Below are 19,855 nucleotides of genomic sequence, written 5' to 3' on the forward strand. Positions count from 1 at the left end.
GGAAATATTGCATTTACATCCAGGTGCCACATTTCTTTGTGTGGTATCTTAGGACAATGCAGACTTCTTTTGAATGTTCATAAGAGTTGTATTTTTAATTGAAAAATAATCTCATTGATAATAACAAAAGTTACCTCAGGACACTTTACAAATAGAGAAGGTAAAGACCACACTCTATTACTTATTTATGATTTACAGAGACCCAACAATTCCCTTATGAGCAGCAACAATAAGTGGCACTGGCTCTGGATTACTATACACAGGAGGCTATTTTATGTACATGTTGTACATTTTTAGATTTTTTCATAAAATGACATTTTCAAATCATATTTTATTCCAGTATTTGATTATTATGATGTTTAACATGCACCCTGCCAAGTGTATCTGTGTACTGTGTAATAACCATAAACGTTTTCACTGCACACTTCACTACTACATACTTGATTTCTTCATGCTTTGTCTCAGACGGACAGAGTTGGTTTATGATATCCACAGTGTGCCTTGAAATAAGTTTACTGATCCCTCATGTAGCATATGACTGACAATGATTTGAATTTATTCTGAAAATGTGTATTGTGCTTCTCCCTTGGTCTCGTCTCTCTAGCTGTATAAAACTGGGATTGAGGTGATAATAATGACACATTCTTTGTGTAAAAAAAACAAACAGGTTTTAATTAAATATTTCAAAAATTAAAAAAAGCAAACAATTTCCATTTGTTCTCATTGTTTTAGTTTCTATTGCATTTGAATGACCTATTATCCACAGCAGAAAGGCATTAATCTACATTTTTAGTTATATATATATTTTTCTATCATCCACACATGGCATTTCAAACAATAAAGTGCTTTTTTTTTAAACTAACCTTCTCATTAACCAATCTAAAATACACTGAGACAATACCTGTCACCCTTATACACTACATATAATGAGCGTACATTATGAACTGAAACACAACATTTTATCAAACCCTGTTTTGACCCCCATCACTGGAAAGCTCGCCTCTTGTCTCAAGTGTCATACAAAGAGCACTGAACGTCAGCTATGAAAAAAACATTTGTGTACTCTAGGTACAACTTCACATATTGCAGCCTCAAAAAAAAAAGAAATACCCATGTTGGACTATTCAACAAATTTGTCGCACATTTTTAGGATGTTGCAAAATATTATTTTGTCTTTTTTTCCAGAAATACAAGAACTCTATTTAAAATCATAATCCGTAAGATTTATGTTTACCTTGTTTCTAGCGGCCTCTTTGGCAGTAAGATGTAATTGCAGCAGGCGAGCATGCTCTTTCTCCATCTTGTTGCGTACACGGTTGCAATGTGTGTTGACTTTATTTTTTTGTGCTCTTTTGTAAACTTTACTGACACACCTTCACCTCTCTACTTCCAGTCCATCTCCTATATTTTTCCCTCTTAAATCCATACCGCCACACATGTCCTATTACGCTTCTGCCCTTATTGCAAGCCTGAACGTGGAGAAGTTCCCGATATCCGAATACAATGAAACGCAGCATAACCGGCAGTGACAATCTCGACCTGACAGACCAACCGCTGTGTGCAGCGTCATTAACATGGCATGGTATTTACATTTAGAGAGGGAATGTCGCAACAGACACACAAATTGGAATACTCTGCAAAAAGGCAAGTACAAGTGCTTTCATTAATGGGCCATATGATCAATCAATTTTTTTTAACTCAGTCTTTGATAAATAGTAACTTAAAACAATTAAATAGATGAAAATCTTACGGATTATAACTTTAATGTGCTATAAAGAGTAAAACTACAGTGTAGAGTAGTCCTCATGCAAGTTTTAGGTGCATCCCTGTAATGTTTAGGGTTAGTGCTTGACCCCGGACTGAATAAGTGCAACTTTCGAAAGTTTTCTCTCTTTCTGTGCCTCTGTTTTGAAACTGACCGCACAAACACACTTGGCCACATCATGAGACAAGGGACCCTTGCACCCCTCTTTAACTACTGTCTGCACACCGATTCATCATTTATTCATGCTCCTTGTTTGAATTAAAAATGTCACGGGAGAACGGTAACAGGCCAAAAAAATAAATAAAGTCCGTTTCTTTTCAGTTTGTTATCTTCATACATAATTCGGCGAGACGTCTTCTTCTTTTGCAACAATGCGTTATTCTGATCTCCACCTTTGCCACACAGTCGAGTCTGCTGTGCTCTATATCTGATACGTCTTTGATCAGCAGCCCCAATCACATGACGGGGAAACATCACATCGCAGCCTGTGACGTAAATCCGACAGCTGACACCGTAAGAGTGGCATGGAGCTGCGTTGATGACTGACAGATTAATGGTGTCTCCCTTTTTGATCATGACGTCCATTAGCAGTTCAGGAAGGCACATAATACTTTCAGAGTGCAATCCAGTGATTCAATTCGATTTAAGTCCTGCTGTTTTGGGTGACAGGCACTTGAACACCTTTGTGTCCTGTGGCTGCACAAGTGATAGAGAAAGAGAATGTCAGTCACATACAATATTAAAGTTGCACCAAATATAACCGCATAAACAGGCTAGGAAATAAAGTGAAACTGACATTGAAGCACTACTGTAAAGAAGCTTACCCAATCTGTACTTCTCTTTAGCTTCAGCTCTCTCTTTGGCATCAAAGTACCAGACTGTGATAGCATACCTGTAAAACACAAGGACAAAGAGATCTTAATAACACTGAGACAAGAGCATATCTCTTTTGTCAGTACAATATATAACTGGGCTTAATTTTGAGCAAAACTGTTAATGAAATGGCGGTGACATTAAAAAAAAGTCTCTAAAATTCCCTAAGATAATAAATAAATAAATAAAATACATTATATATGTGTGGTTCAGTTTGGTCAAATGTTTCTTTTTAAGGGTTTTATACTCAGATAAATATAGTACAACAGTGTTGTCTGTGATTTAAAAAAATGACCAAAAAACCCAGCAAAATGCAGCTAATGTTCAGGGCAACAGAGGGTTAAATTCTACAGTTTCTAGTCTCTCCGGTGGGGCTGTGTTGTTTATTCCTGTCTCTCATGTCTGTGCCTCTCCAGCACGAGTCCTGCAATCGAACCTTCCTCCCCTCTCCCTTCCAACGACCCCCTCAGGAAACACATACTTCCTGCATCCGGCTCCACCTTGCCCCCCAGCAGTCAGATGGAGAGGAAGAGGATAAAAGAGGGAGAGGAGAGGGGAGGAGAGGAGTCTTTTGTCTATTTAAATGCAATAGAAAAAAAGGAGGGAGGAGAGCAAGAAAAAGGAAAGAGAAAATAATCTAAACCACCAAAAGATTTTTATGTGTGTGTGTGTGTGTGTACGCGTTTGTGTTTGTGATGTATATTAAAAATTCACACTAATTCTGCTTTTGTTTTCAGTGCAAACTGTGTTAAAATATTGATAAACTCATTTGCAGTTTATTTACACCATGATTAACATGGTCTTAATTATGATGTGTATGTGTTTACAGTATACAGTGTACTATAATATGCTAGAGATACCCAACTGACCATATTGGCCTTGTGCTCTGTCTCTTCCCATACAATAACAATAGAAATTCACAGCATAACTTTATCTGAGTTTGTGTGCGTGCATTGTATATGAAAAACGGCAGCATGTTTAAGAGTTGCTGACCGAGTAGCGTAGGCTGGCTTGACTTCGTGTGGGTTCCTGCGGTCAGACCAGAAGATGAGCAGGCGATCAAACAGAGGTTCGATGTTGGCTACCACATTTTTGCCCTCCGGGTAGATCTGCAGCAGCCCTCCTTGTTTCTATAAAAGCGCATATAAACACAAAGCACACAACACAGTCACACAAGTTACAGACAGTTCAGCATTTCTGCGTGAGGTGGTTTTTTTTTGCTGGAAATACAATATTTCTGTGATCCTTATTTACTGTTTTTTTAATTTTTTTAAATTTTTTCTCTCTTACAAATGTACCTTGACATCCCAGTCCTTGTTGAGATAGTATATACACGTGATGCAGCGTCCATCACCGTTAGGGTTGTCGACGTGGCGGACGTACCCCGCCCCGTTCCCTGGGTAACAAGCAACCATCGCCTAAAATAGAGGAAACAGGGTTGTTAGCTGTGCATTTGGGTCCATGGCTATGAACAAAAACACTTGGTGCAGAATCATGACAACATGTGTGTGTGCTGGTTGAGATGGCAGTGACTTTAGCTCTCCCGCTGCTCCATAGTAAATCTTTTTTAACAGGTGGACTATTTGCAAACTTCAGACAATATTCCATGATTTCATTTGTGGGACACAGTCACAAGAGGGAGAAGGAGGATAGAAATGTGCCGGCTGTTGTTTCCAGCTACAAAAATGATCCTTGAATAGAGCATCCACGTTTAAACAATGTTCTTGTGCTGGTATTTCCCCCCTTGCTTGACGTTTGTGTGTTGAGGGTCCGTGAAGCAAGAGAGCACTGCTGCTTTCTCTGGAGAGACCTGCGTGAGAGCTCTTCGGTCAATGTGCATTCCAGACCAGCACCACTACGGGACCATACAACTGTAAATGTACTGCACCAGGGTAAAAACTGAGCTCATTCCGCGTCACTATATGACATCGGCTCATGTTTCAGGCTGGAGTTGTATAAATAGTTTTCAAACTCCAGTGGCTGTAGCGAGCGTTCATTCTTTTGCTCTGCTGAGACAGAAGCAAACGTCTACAGTTGACTCATTGACTGACATCAGCCTATGCTGGCAGAGATTCTAGGTGATGATAGTTTGCAGCGTGTAGAGTAATAACCCCTCTTCTTTATCTCTCCAGGCTGACTACAAAAGAAGATACTGTCACTGTCTTGACTTATATTGTTCTGCATGGGAAGCAAAAGTTACTATATCAGCAGTCGCTGCATCACTTCAGATCTGTTCAGGGTTACCATCATTCACGACCAACAGGCTCTGCACTGCTGCAGCATCGATTTAACTTGCCTGACACTATCATTTAAGGTCTTGCACTACAGCGCGAGAGCCTCAACCCTGGGGAGATCAAACAGCGCTTGCATAGATCTCTAAGACAAACACACCTTTTCTTGTGTTGTCTTTGAAACTCAAATAAAAGTGACGTTCTGTACAGGAGGGCTTCAGTCAGAGAGCACACTGCCCTCCCCCTCCTCCTCCTCCTCCTCTTGTGATGTTTCTCTGCTCATTTGCAGCCAAGTGAGTTTGACTGTGTTGTGTGCGACTCTGTTCAGCTGGCACTGTCAGCTCTCATTACTGACCAACACTCACAGTCAAAGCTTATTAACCTCCTATTGCTCCGGGGCTCAAGCTGATGAGCAGACTTGCTGCGTCAAAATCAGCATATCAAATGCATACAGGAGGAAAATGTGTTGATCCTGATCAGTAGAAACATTAATGTAACTGAATGTGATTCAGAGTAATTAGAACTTGTTGCTAAAGTCATAATCCGTAAGATATAGGGTCATGTTGTATCTAGCGACCTCTTTGGTAGCATGATGTAATTGCAGCAGGCGAGCCTGTTCTTTCTTTCTAAAAAGTCAATTTAATAGATGGAAATTTTATGGACCTTTAAGATCAGCTGATTACATTTTGTATAATGTGTTTTTTCAATGATGGGGTTTATTAAGACTGAAGTTCCTTTCATTTTAGCAAATATGCGTTATTTAGTGTTGTGCGTGTGTGTGCGTGCATGTATTCAAGGAATGTGTTTTCCCAGAACACAGCGTTTCTCAAACTGGTACCAGTCTTGACAACAGTAATTTAACACGATTAAAATGTAAGATGACACACACACACACACACACACACACACACACACACACACACACACACACACACACACACACACACACACACACACACACACACACACACACACACACACACACACACACACACACACACACACACACACACACACACACACACACACACACACACACACACACACACACACACACACACACACACACACACACACACACACACACACACACACACACACACACACACACACACACACACACACACACACACACACACACACACACAATGTCTTTATCCAAGCTTGTACGAGACAGGCGTGTAATTTAGGCAACACATTCAGTCACACAGCACGTCTTTATTCTATCTGACGTTTCTGCACAACACGCTCCTCGGTCTCTGGTGAGATCTGGGCCACAGTGAGCTGAAGTCTAATTGGCACCAACCACCTGTCTGCCAGGCACCACCATTAGAGCCCTAATGGCATCACTAGGTGGATACCCAGGCTGTCAAGGTGACAGCTAGGCAGGGAGAACAGACTGTTGTGGACCAGAACAAAAATAAACTCCAATGCTGCATGGCACGCATATTCTGATAAGAGTGATGGGGGAGAGAGGGGTGAGGAGGGGTAAGGTCATAGATAAGCTTGAGCAAACACTGCCAGTGCCGAGGAGAAAGAGTGAGTATGTTTGTGAGGGAGGCAGCAGGGGAAACTCCAATGGGAATTATTTTTTTCCAATATTAAAAATATTTAAATGTACCACATAGTGTTGAACCTACTGTGATAATTTTTACGAAGGTAGGGATTGCCAAAAAAACAAACTGTATTTAATGTAGACCATGCGTGCTACTGACGGCGCCCACCTAAGCAGCAGCGATGCCCATAATTATGCAGAACTTTAAGCCTTAATATAATTTAAATGGTTGACTTATATTGAAATTCACTCCCCATTAGGTTTTGATGAATGGGGAATTAGATCCCTTGACCAAAACCGTTTTTATGCCTCCGCGCCGGGGATAATTGTGGCTGGAAGCATTATGTTTTCAGGTTGTCTGTCCTTCCCTGCCTCTTGAACCCCATAACTCACTAACTCCCAGAAGGAATTTCTTCAAATTCGGCACAAAGGTCAACCTGGGCTCAGGGATGAACTGATTAGATTTTGGAGGTCAAACTTAACTGTGATTTCACAAGACGCAACTCAAGAATACATGTGCTAATTATGACAATGGTTAGGCGATTATTCTAATTTGAACCAGGCTGTGAATACGTATATTTCTGTAAAGTTGGACATTTAAACATGGAGGTCTATAGGGATTGAAAATCTTGTCTTGATGGCTTATTTGATATAATGTATATGTATGTATATTCATACTGAAAAAGCTGTAGGGTCCAATTTTGCCAGATTTACATTTTAACATCTACTAAAGTGAAATTCCGGCGTAAAATCATCCCAGGGTCTTTTTCGGCAATTCTGTCACGAAATAAGCCATTGAAACAATTTTTTTGTTTGATATCTGCTTATTTCTACTTGATGTATGTGTGTGCGTGTGTGCGTGTGTGCGTGTGTGCGTGTGTGCGTGCGTGAGTGCGTGCATTACTGCCCTTGTTGCTCAAAGGCAGGGCAGTCACCATATTTGGAGAAGGTGCTGCTATCTATTTTTAATGAGGAATAGATGGCTGAATTAGAAGGAGGATGAAATATTCAACTGTTGTAGTTTTTATATTTTGGTGGGGTTTTTTTTTTATGTGGACATAAAACAAAAAACAAACTGAGAAAATGTGCTCAGCCCTTATGAGTCATTTCGCTATGGCCCCAGTGGCACTCATTATACATGAGTCACCTCTGAACGTTAGGATGGAGAAATGCAGTGTGCGTGCGTGTGTTCCTGTGGGTGTGACCATACCTTCTAATAATTCTAACCTTCAGCGTGAAGTCCATTTTAGAGCTGCAACTAATGCTTACTTTCATACTGATTAATCTAACAATTATTTTCTTACCTGATTGATTCATTATTTAGTCTGACAAACAGTCCAAACCCATTTTACGATGAGATTAAACCGAGAAAGGAGGAGAATGTCTGGCATTTTTTTTGAAAGATGACTGAAACAATTCATTGATTACCAAAATAATTGCTGATCAGTTTTATTCTGATTGATCAACTGCTTAATCGACTAATCGTTAATGCACTTGCAAAAATCTAAGTGCATTAACGATTGAGTGGCAGGAAAATCCCACAATGTCATGTGCAATGAAAATGATCACAAGGTGGTTCAACCGCTCTGACAACAGCTTAGAACAGCATGTATGCTGATACATTGAGTTGCATATAAAATAATAGATTGGTACTGCACCAAGGGAATACATGACCACAAATCATATTATTCATTTTGGAAATAAATATGATTTGGAAGTAATTATATGCCAGTCTTGTTTTGACTGAACAGAGACTAATACTTACTAATACTTAAACCTTTATCCATCCATCCATCTATCCAAACAAGCTAGCTAGGATGTCTGTAGCAGCATTGCATGACCTCGAGCTCCAGTCTGCATGGTGGTACTGCTGAGCTCTAGGAGGGCCATCTGAGGACACGCTGCTGCAGCAGACATTCTCATTATGCTGAAGCTTCTGCTGCATCGCCCCTTCTCACTCGTGCAACGTTCAACGCTATCCTCCCACCCCTTGCTCCCGATCCCCCCATATCCTGAACAGATACGCACAATTTCAGTCCATCTCCTCCCTTTTCATGTGCTTCGAGCACTTACTGTTGTTTCTCTCTTCCCCACAATACAAGACTTTCCCACCTTCACCCTTCAGTGTTTTAACTGAATTACAGTTCCACTGTTAACCGTAACCCTTCCTATAGTACGTCTCACAGGCAGCTCTGCTGACTACCAAGAATCAGGGGGCTTGTTGTGCATTATGTTGGGCATTGCCAGCCCCTCTTCTTTGGTGTACATAAATTTCATACACAATGCAGAGCTCTACTCCGTATGGGTCTGTTACCAAGGTAACGGATGGGAAATATTTTGTCCAAGTGGCAAAAAAGGGGATTGATAAGGTGAAAGACAGGGAAATGGAAAAGGAGGTCAGGATATAAGGCAAAAAGGAAAGGGAAAAAATGAAGGAACTGGTAGAAAAAAATGTTTTGGGGATAAAGAGGATGGAAAAGACGCAGTGACCTTGTATCTAGATGTACTCATTCCCGATTGTCCTCTTTTTTTCCCCGATCACTTCCTCTCACTTGTGCACGGTTCTCCATTACATCAATTGCTACGATGTCTCTTGCACTCCTCTATAGGAGCACCTAGCCAGGACATTTTGTACTGTGCAGCACTGAACTTTTTTACCCTGAACCAAGGGTAAACGGAAAGATCTGGCCAGGAAACAGTGGGCATTTGGCAATTTTAACCGGGGCAGTTAGTCATCACCATGCCAAATAAGAAAAAATGAATAACTAGATAAACACAACATTGTATCATGATAAACTTCTGGAAGATGTAGACAGACATATGATCATAGAAAATGTTATCCAACAAAGCTGGCAGCAATTGATACAAATTCGGCAACCCCAGAATAATCTCCTCTTGTTTTACAATCCTGTTCCTTCGGCCTCATGCAAGTGCAAACCAGAACGATACAATGAAAGAAACAAGTCGAGGAATACATTTTATATCCACTTAATAAAAGTATGTACCGATGAATAGCATATGCACAATCAAATGTTAAAACGCTCATGCATTTTTTATACAAACTAAATGAAGCTGCCTTTTCAGAACAGGTGCGTGAATCAAGACGACAGCCCTGATGTGTTGTTGATTTCACAGATTAAATCCACTTCAGTTGTAAAAGGAAGCTGCAGCTCAATGTGTCAAGAGAGGGGATTCATATCTTCTGCTAATTGAGACAGCATTTGTGCACGGCAGAAAGGAACTCAAAAGTAGACAGAAGTTCTGAGTATTTTGCACACTAAACCGCAAATTGGCACAATCTTGAAAAAGGAGACTATGTTAGCTCACCCTGTTTAATCGTAGTCACTTAACTTTCCTGTCTTGCTGTTATTTTGTCACAAACTAGGCATGGATTTGACTTGAAAGCAGCTCAATCAGCACATATTTAAGAGAGCAACAGCTGTTGGTGTGAGGTAGGCCCAGCCAGTGTGCTGCTTAAACTCTACGCCTGTCTCGTACAAGCTTGGATACCTTGTGTAAACGACGAGACGTACACAGAGGGCTAAGTGCTATGTGCGGTTGCACAGATTACGTGAACAAGGTTGTGAGGTCAATACATTGGGAAGAGAATACCGTAGCTTATTTTATCAAATGTTATGACAAATTCTCACACCTTTGTGTTCATTTAGTCGTTTAATATGAATAATGGCCACTAGATTTCTAAACATTTACTCAACAGTCTCATGTCAGACGACTGAGAAAACACTGCAGACGGTTACTTGCCAGATTGCAGGTAACAGCTTTTACCTAATTTCCCCATGGGGAGAGGTAATGTTGTGCCTACTCTTCAGATCAGATCCGACAGGGTGTCTATCAAGAGCCCTCCTGGATTGATTTCCCACTTAATTTCCCACATGGGACATAACCACAGTTTGACACAGTTGTGTAAAACTCTTCTTAAAGTAGGTAGTGTAAGGCATTACAATAATAATATTTCACTATCCATCACTCAGAAAAAGCTAAATTAACACTTGTTAAAACCTGATACCGACAAGTATTTCCACTCTGCATTGACTGGATCTGTTATATTGTAAACATGAAGGCTGCTGAAACGCCGAGAACATGATAGATAACAGTCTAGACCAGCATGTAATGGTTAACTCACAGCTGATAGGGACACAGACCCTGACACTAGATCCTTAAAGATCATTGTGTGCAGGACAGAGGAAACAACTGCCTCCCATGCCATCTAAGGACTAAAATAGTTATAGGCTCTTTCATTCTTTTGTGTTTAGAACAATATCTTAAGTGGTGCGCAGTGGTAACTTGAAAAATATCAATGGAAGAGAGAAGCTGAGGCATGCAGTGAAGTTATGGTAAAATAAAGAGAAACTACAGACCGTCTAGATGCAAGATCACACCAGCCGCGACACTTAATCAGGCCAAGGCTGCAAATTGAGGGGGACCTATGGCCCTACATCCAGCGCCCTTGCCCGGACCGCACCCATTTTTCCCGCTGCTTTCATTTTGATCTCAGCTACGCAACTGTTACGTTTTGTGACTGCATCTGCATCACAGGGTAAAAACAGTACCAGTGTTTCTGCCATGGCTGGTGAACAGAAAAACTTTCCTACTGTACGTCAGCGCCTTGTCCGTAGGAGTGTAAGTGGTGATAGAAACAGTTGTCTTCAAAGGCCGAGATATTGTGATGGCAGAGGAGATTTTTTTTCTGTCTACCAGTAGTATGAAGGTAAGGACAGGGGCAGACTAAGGCAGGCTCTAACCCGAGGCATAGGGCCAGTTTAGGGGGGGAGGCTTGGCCCGCAGCCCTGTTTATCAAGCTCACGTGCCAGAAACACAGCAGGCCTCATCCTAACATCCTATCTGCCGCTCAGCTCACCCTCCCACTGTGGTGTGAGCGTGTGTGTTTTCCTGCATGTCAGCATCAGAAAAAAACGGCGAAGACATGACAAAACCAATCAGTTGCTCAAAATGTAATGATGTCATCATACTGACTGCTTTCTTTGTAGCCTTTTTTTTCCTCTTACATGTAGAAAGAAAACTCCGTGGCTGACTTCTTCTAACCTGACCCCACCTGTACCCGCCCCGTTCCTCCTCTCACCTTAGTGCGTCCGTTGATGACACAGTCCCCCAGCTGTCCATTGGCAGCGCTGTACATGACGGCCTCATCGATGTAAGCCATCAGAGCCCCGATGCTCTCGCACCCTGGCTCTCGTCCCTCCACCCAGGCAATCTGGTCGCCCCGGATGCTCCGAGAGGGAATGCTTTTCTGGCTCACCAGCTGCCCGCCCCGGAATTTCCCACTGCGGTTTAGGACCTCCACCTCCTCCAGGACCATGTTCCCCAGCTGAGGAGCCAGGAAGTTGTCCTTCACACAGATGCCATAGTATTTCATGCAGGGGACGATGTACTGCTGGGCTATGTGCTCTGCTGACCAGCCAACCCCCACAGAAGGTGGCGGGGTTGGGATGCGGTTAGCCTCGATGGGGGAGGTCTGGCTGGGTGCAGCTGGTGGGCCAGACGAGGCCACTTTATGTCCGTTGTGCGGGTTAGTATGAGGGGTGAAGGGAGATTGGGGAGTGACACAGTGCACTCGATTGATAGTCATTTGGTTGCTATGGGAACTGTTGCTGCAGTTGACCATGAGAGGGGGAACTGCTAAGGCCACTCTGGGGGCCTCTGAAGATTTGGGAGCAACAGTCACATCTGCCAACCTTCTCCGCTTAGAGTCTGAGTCTCCCGAAGCAAAAACCAAGTCCACAGAACTTCCGACACCCGGTGACCCCGCCAAGAGCGTACCTGACCCCATGTCCCAGTTCTCCCCACCTCTCCGTTTCTGTTGTTGCACATGTCTGGCTTTCAGGTCACCATTGAGCCTCCTCACCGCTGAAGGCCACTTCTCATGAGCTGACCAGTCCCCATTCTCCACCAGACAGGCTGTGCTGGTGAGGGGGTACATTGGTGCGCCGGTCACCCCCGCCTCCCCCATCATCATTTGTGCCGGGTAACCGTTTGGCGTGTGAGCCAAAACGCCTGCGTGGCTCCCCTCCACGGTGGCGGACGGTGACACCACGCTGCCGTTGTAGAGCGGCACGCCGGTTTTGGACCGCTTCGTCGGGGTTGTGATCGCAGGGGAGTCGGTCTGAGAGGCCAGACCCGCCAGTAACTCCGCGGCCGTCGGACTCCCGACCGGCGCCGCGCAGAAGCCGTTCAGCCCCATGTCCCCTCGGTACGCGTGGTAAATCTCCGCCGCTCCGCAGACGAGCCGCTGGCCGCTCGCCCTTCTCTCCCGCGAGGTTGAAAAAGCGACAGACAAGCTCGGGTTTAAAAGGTCCGTGTGTCCCAAGTTCTCCATTTCACCTCGTCATCTGCTGGATGCGCACGTAGCTCACGTCCTCGCTTCATTTTCTAGCAGTGCCGCGGCTTTCTCTGATGAAGAGGAGCGTTCCCACAGCCGATAGAAGTTTTCATGTCCAATTCAGTTAGTCAGGCCACTGTCACTGAAGACTCTCAATCTGCGTGTGCGTTTGTGTCCGTCTTAGAAGCATTTGAGGCTGTGCGGGATATCTGTGGAGAGTAAAATGATACACTTTAGGCCTAATAATAGCACAGTGCAGACCACTTGTCACAGCTTAAGTATATAAATCTAGATTTATGGTGCATTATTTATAGTAAAGGCCAACTAAAAACATTTAGGCAAAGTAGGTTACAGCGCAAAAATACAACAGAATGGACATGTTACTATGTATATAGCAACAATAACAAGTTTTAATAATCATTTTTTATTGTAATTTACACTGAAATTAGACTAAAATCAGACAAGGCTCACCAAATACATTTCTTATGCATCTTCATTATTCCACTGCTGGTCAACACACAATAAAAATACGTATATTGCGTCTATTGATTACCAACTTAGCAGTTTGTGATCAAAATGAGCGCAACATCGCACCAATGTATTAATTCAGTTGACACATTTCAGAGTACAAAATACATTAAATGGGCAGCTTTAATTTAAATGTCCCTACAGGAGTTCGCTGCTTACCTACGGTAGCCTACAGCAATGCAAATCCACACTGAGCGTACGTGACAGGCTGAGAGTACGCATGTTATTTCCGGGATTGTCCTGTGTGCCCGTGCGTGCGTCTCATCCAGTTTTCTTGTCGGTTATAAATGAAAAAAAATCCTGGGGGGCGGCCACCGAGGGACGGAGGGAGAGGCTGGGAGTAACACGAGGGGGGAGGGGGGGGTGTCCCTCAATCACCCCCAAAAAAGTGCTCTCCGATGCTGCTCCTCCTACACCTCCACCCACCCACAGCTCTCTCTCTCTCTCTCTCTCTCTCTCTCTCTCTCTCACTCTCTCTCTCTCTCTCTCTCTCTCTCTCTCTCTCTCTCTCTAAGAAAGGTGAAATGTGTCATATTATTATTATGATTATTATTATTATTATTGTTATTATTATGTGGCTTCTACTAAACCTAAATTGTCCAAAAAAAGAATAAAGAATAATGCATTATTATTCTATAGCAGTAAAGATCCTGCAGCCTTGGTATTCATGAAGCGGGTCTTATTTCTTTACTTACTAATAATTATACATAACTATATGTTAACATAAGCCACATAAAGGGTCACCCTACCAGCTTGTTTCTCCAAATAAGATGCTAAATGTAATATATTCAAGTGTGATCACAATAAAATCAACACCTACAGTAACATTGCAATGCAGTCCCCTACAATACATTTTGTTTGCAGTGGTAGAGGAACTATTCACATTCTTTGCCTTAGTCCTGCCGTAAAAAGGTACACATTTCTCCCCTCTGAATTGCAGTAGAGTAAAATTAAATGGGACTATTCAAGCAAAGGACCACAAATGTGTGCTCCGGTGCAGTACTTGAGTACATTTAGTTACATTCCACCACTGCTTTTTTTAAACTTACAATGTGCATTGTGGCCTGATGTTAGACCTTCTCTGACCTCAGCACTAAACTCTAGGCTTACTTAATGCTGTTTACATTTGGCATTATTGACCACCTATAGATTTGTGTAGCAGGAGGAAGTGATGACATTTGCTGTTATAAGGCCAGGGTTAGGGTGGTGGATTTAGCGCCCTCCCCTCGAGGATTAGAGGAACAGTGTAATGACACTGGCAGGCCACATCCTCCTGCTGCTTTCAGGTCAGCGCAGACGGACGTGGAGAGCTGTCATGTGATGCTATGCTAGGGGCTTACCGCTCATCATACAAGCAATGCATTCTGTGTAAACGCTCACGTGGCACATTAATCAAAATGCAGATTGAGGTAATTTTCAGCAAAAGCAGTGTATACTGAACACAGTGGGGTATATGGTTGTTCATGCCTAAAATTAGCATTACATTACATGCATGCACATACTGTGCATACATCTTAATGTAAAAACACTCAAATAAATAGTTAAAAAATACATTCATTTGCTTTCTCACCAAGAGTTAGATACATGAGATTGACATGACTCATATCTATAGTTGCCACTGGAGGAAGTGGCATTATTATTATTATTAATAATTTTACTATTGCAGCTCACTGATGATCATGGAGAACTTGTGGGGTCTCTGTAAATCATTAATAAGTCATTGTGGTCTAGACCTAATCTATATGTAAAGTGTCTTGAGATAACTTTTGTTATGATTTTGATAAAAATTAAATTGAATTGTAGTCACTACACTCGACCAAGATGCAGTCTGGCACATAAACCACCACAAAGAAATTACATTTTTACACTTTTTTGTACATATTAATGAGCTCAAACTTCTTAATTAGTGAGCTTTACCTTTTCCCGTCTCTGTGCTAAGCTAAGCTAACCGACATGCTCCAGCTTCATATTTACTGTACGATCATGAAAGTGGTATCAATCTTCTAATCTAACTCTCAAGAAGAGAGCAAAAGTGTATTTCCCAAAATGTCAGACTATTCCTTTAAGCAATCACCATGGGGAGGAGGACAAACTTGATTGTAGTACGGAACCTGAAGAGACGATGTGCATTCAGAGCTGTAAAGAGCATAGCAGAACACAATAAATAAACTGTATGATAATGTAGGGAATATTTTAAAGCTTTTGCACACAACAAAGTCTTCATAATAGTGAATTTGATGTATCGATTTTTCACTGAGCACATCTGAGACTAGCCCACTGAGGATTTACAGCATTACTTTATACAGTATGTTATTATTACAGATGTTATTGATGTTGACAATAAAGGGGAAAAAGGCAAGATGTGACCAGGACATTACGTGTGACTCTGAGAAGAACACAGTTGGCCAAAGGTTGACCCTGATTGAGAGTGAAGAAATAAGGAAAGGTAGTGTACTTAAAGGAAACAGGAAATTCTTACCACCAGTGTTTGCCAGTATGAGTTCATTCTTAAGTCATATAGATCACACAGTGAGTAGAGTTAAAATAACACAATCCCTCCCAGTTTTACCACTGCCGAGCAACCAGAGAATGAGATTACTGTAAGAATGATACCATTGTTGTCATAGCAGTGAGAGCAGAATGATGATTCATTGTTTGGCTTTGACTGTAGTGGAGAATAAGTACTGTGATTCTGCATTGCCTAAGGTAGTGTTTGAACAGTCCACATCATATTAAATGAAAACATGAAATGAGACAGGAAATTTAACATGATTACAGTAGCTATGATATAACATGCATACAAGCACACACGTGAAAACCATTAGCCTGTCATGTATGCTCCAACAATACAATGGACATAAGAGTTACGGTAAGTTTCTTCACTATGAATCATAGCTCCCACATACCAGGAGATCATAACAAAAGCTGTAACTTAATTAAAGGAAAAAACACAAACAGTTACACACCTGCAACATTAAATAACCCCGACAGCTTCTCATCCTGTATCCTGTAGTGTTGGTACATTATGGTATTTTCCCTCAAAATAACTTACATAGATTTTGTCATGAAATATGACACAATGACATAATTTATATAAAAACGCTATACCTTTATGTGTTGATAAAACACTTTTCATTTGTTTTATTCTTCATGCAGTTCACTGTCTTGTTAAGCAGTAACAGCTCTCCTTTAATTAATAACGGTAAATCATCTGCCTCCTCACCAGCTGACACTTGAACTCAACACTTGTTTGTCCCATAGACTGAAAAACAGTGTACTCTTTGCCAAGGTCAGTGCTTCCAACACAGCTGGCTGGAATCCCCCAGTCTGTGTAATACAGATAGTGCAGCTCTGCACGTACACACTCCTCCTCCTCCTCCTCCTCCTCCTCCTCCTCTCTGTCCCTCTCTCTTTCCTCTTGTTGCCACAGAAATCAAGCAGAGAGAACGAAGAGTTAACAGACAGTTGAGGCCTGCTGACTTTGGCCTCTGCTGGCCTCTCTGAGTTTTTCATAAGTTTACATCCAGTGTGTGTCAAGCCTGCCCATTCAGGTTAAGTTCTATAAGCGCTTAGGAGTTTTGTACATTTACAGTGTGCTGGCAAGATTAAGAACAAAATGCTGCTGCTGCTGCAGGATGCACGACAAGACTAATGAAGAAGGTCATGCCACTCAGATGACCACTTCAAAAATAGATAGCAGCACTTGGACGTGGATAATTGTTCTTTCATCAACTGAAAAAGAGGAAGTGGGGAAAAATGGGATGTGACAGAAAGAGGGAGGAGAGAGATTTGAGTGACCTCCGCCCCCTTGATTGGGTCACACTCATATCCAAAAGCTCGGCCTCCATTTTTTTTCTATCTCTACTTCACACCTGTAATGTTTTTGTGACTCTATCTTGCACGACTGTAATGTGACCTGAAACAGACGGACATAAAATCAGCTGGCAAAGGTTCACACACCCACACACACACACACACACACACACACACACACACACACACACACACACACACACACACACACACACACACACACACACACACACACACAGACTCACAAGGTGAAAACTATTTCAGCATCTCTGTCAAGGCTGGTAAAGAGCGGATGATATTTAAGCAATGGGATAGCCACAAAAATGGAGTTGATCTAAAAAAGGCAGATTTGTGAAGCACAAGAAGGTGAGACTTGAAAAGGTGAGATAGGAATTTGAATTATGCGACCATGCCTGTAAAAATCAATACAATCAATAAAATCACTACCAAAATACACAAAAAGCATCTTGATGATAAAGCCCAGTCATCCAGATGTGCACAATAAAGAGGAAGAGGGTTTGTTGAGTAAAACTGAGGATCTGAGAGCAAAGGGAAAAGAAAGTGAGGACAGAATGATACTGCTAGTGCAGTGGTAAGGCAGGGGGATTTAAGGATCAACCGTTATGCTGGCCTTCCTTAAAATAGCTCAGAGAGATAAAAAGGAATATTCCGTCTGCAGTGAAAATGCCTGCACCGTTCTGTCCACTGAGCATTAAAAGTGACCCTGGTAGTCCATGAAATAGCGGAAATCTCCATCATTAGTATCAGCACAATCTTAAAAGAGTTAGTATAACAGGTTAAACCAATACAAATCATTGTGCTTCGTTCATTATTTGTGCAGTGTACTGTAGTTAGTTAGTTAGTTGAAGTAGTTATTTCAGGTCCTCTTTGTAGAATCGTTATAGGCTGTCAAGACAATTAACAACAATATTGTTACATGTGTACTTTTTTTAGTTTAGCAATCCAACCATTAAGTACCAAGTTGCGACCACGTGCAGTCATTGTATTACAGTTCTGCCCAAAGCAGATAACAGCTTATATCTGTCTATGCATCAAGGGTTGCGATGGTATAAGCAATATATGTCAGGGTAAGTATCTGCTGAGTTCACTAACATAATCCTCAAGTGTTGCAATAGTGAAAACACGGACACACTGTTTCAGAGTATTGTTATAAAATACCATTCTGTTGGTGACATTCAGAAATTCGTAAAGACAAGTAATAGGTATTATGAATAATTTTATTTTGGGATCTCACTCATCTTCAACCGCTTATTTTTGGATCTAATTAACATTTTTCAATGCATATATGGGTGCGTTAGTGCGCAGAACAACATGCTTGTGTTTATGATAAACACACTATTTAAAAAGACAGAGGTTGAACTGCCATATGTTCACAGTCACACTCACACACAAACACACTCACACACAAACACACACTCACACAAACACACACACACACACACACACACACACACACACACACACACACACACACACACACACACACACACAACTACAGAAAAGCTTGCCAGCTGACTTTTCCAAGCAATAGACAGATTGTAAAGGAAACAGGCCTATTAAAAGTGAGAAGATCCATATTTGAATGCAATGTTCCCCGCCAAGTTATTTCCAGTGACAGAGCAGTGTGTGTGTGTGTGTGTGTGTGTGTGTGTGTGTGTGTGTGTGTGTGTGTGTGTGTGTGTGTGTGTGTGTGTGTGTGTGTGTGTGTGTGTGTGTGTGTGTATGTGTGTGTGTGTGTGTGTGTGTGTGTGTGTTTGTGTGTGAGTAATCTTATCACTAGGCATTTTTTCTTTTTCGAAGTTATAAACAGAACTTTGAAAATGGTTGATAATCCTTACACATGAGAAGCTACACTATTCAGAAAAAATCTGGTGAATCCTTTATTTAACCTCACATGTGTCAAGAGTTGGAGAAAAAGTAAACCAATCCCTACAGAACACGAATCAACAATAATTTATAGTGTGTAATATGTCATTTCCAACAAAATATTTGCATATATTGAGGGACTCTGCATATATTTTGAATATATATACTCAAACAATATAATGACTTGTTGTTCATATGTTTGCATATTGTATGTACTGTGTGGTAAATATTCAAATAGCAGTTGTTAGCAAGCATAGGATTATGCAAAAAAGAGATGAATACAATAGTGTGAGTTTGCGTCAGTAAAGGTGAAGTATCCTTTTCCGGAATAAATCGCTGCTGCATATAGCTAATGTCATACATGTCATGTTAAAAGCTGGATAAGCTGGATCATTTTTAATTTGTCCACTGCTGCTGATCTGTTGTTGTCTGTTATTATCTATTATGTCTATTCTAATGTTTTTATTGAATTTATCTATTTTTATTCCCCTGTCATGGACAAAGGATGGAAATTAGCCTTTGGCTATAATCCTGTATATTTACATTTTTATTTAAAAAAAATGTTCATCAATGTACTTTGTCCCTTTGTGAAAATAAACAAACTTAACTAAACTCAGTCCCCTCCCCCCACTCCCCCAGTCCGTTGCAACTGTCTGTATGTGTGAGCGTGTGCATGTGTGCGTGTATGTGTGTGTGTACAAACATCAGTCTCCTATTGTGTTGGAGACAGTAGCGTGAGAGCGACCAGAGGGTCAGCTGCGCATCACATCAAAGATTTGGATGTTTGTTAAAAGACCCCACTGTCAACTCATACACAATTAAAACTCCCATCTGAGACCGGCTCT

At 41.6% G+C, this 19,855-nt stretch overlaps 1 protein-coding gene across 1 annotated transcript; it reads right to left on the reverse strand.

The window, feature by feature from the left end:
- Positions 1 to 705: 705 nt before the first annotated feature.
- egln2 (egl-9 family hypoxia-inducible factor 2) lies at positions 706 to 13,712 on the reverse strand. Its single transcript, XM_083913882.1, has 6 exons — positions 13,470 to 13,712; positions 11,526 to 12,991; positions 3,937 to 4,056; positions 3,632 to 3,768; positions 2,590 to 2,657; positions 706 to 2,461 (listed from the first exon to the last, which is right to left on the reverse strand). The coding sequence occupies exons 2-6, from the start codon at positions 12,777 to 12,779 to the stop codon at positions 2,409 to 2,411; spliced, it is 1,632 nt and encodes a 543-aa protein (XP_083770008.1). The 5' UTR covers positions 12,780 to 12,991; positions 13,470 to 13,712; the 3' UTR covers positions 706 to 2,408.
- Positions 13,713 to 19,855: the final 6,143 nt, after the last annotated feature.

Source organism: Echiichthys vipera (genome assembly GCF_963691815.1).
Source record: "Echiichthys vipera genome assembly, chromosome: 5".
NCBI lineage: Eukaryota > Metazoa > Chordata > Actinopteri > Perciformes > Trachinidae > Echiichthys > Echiichthys vipera.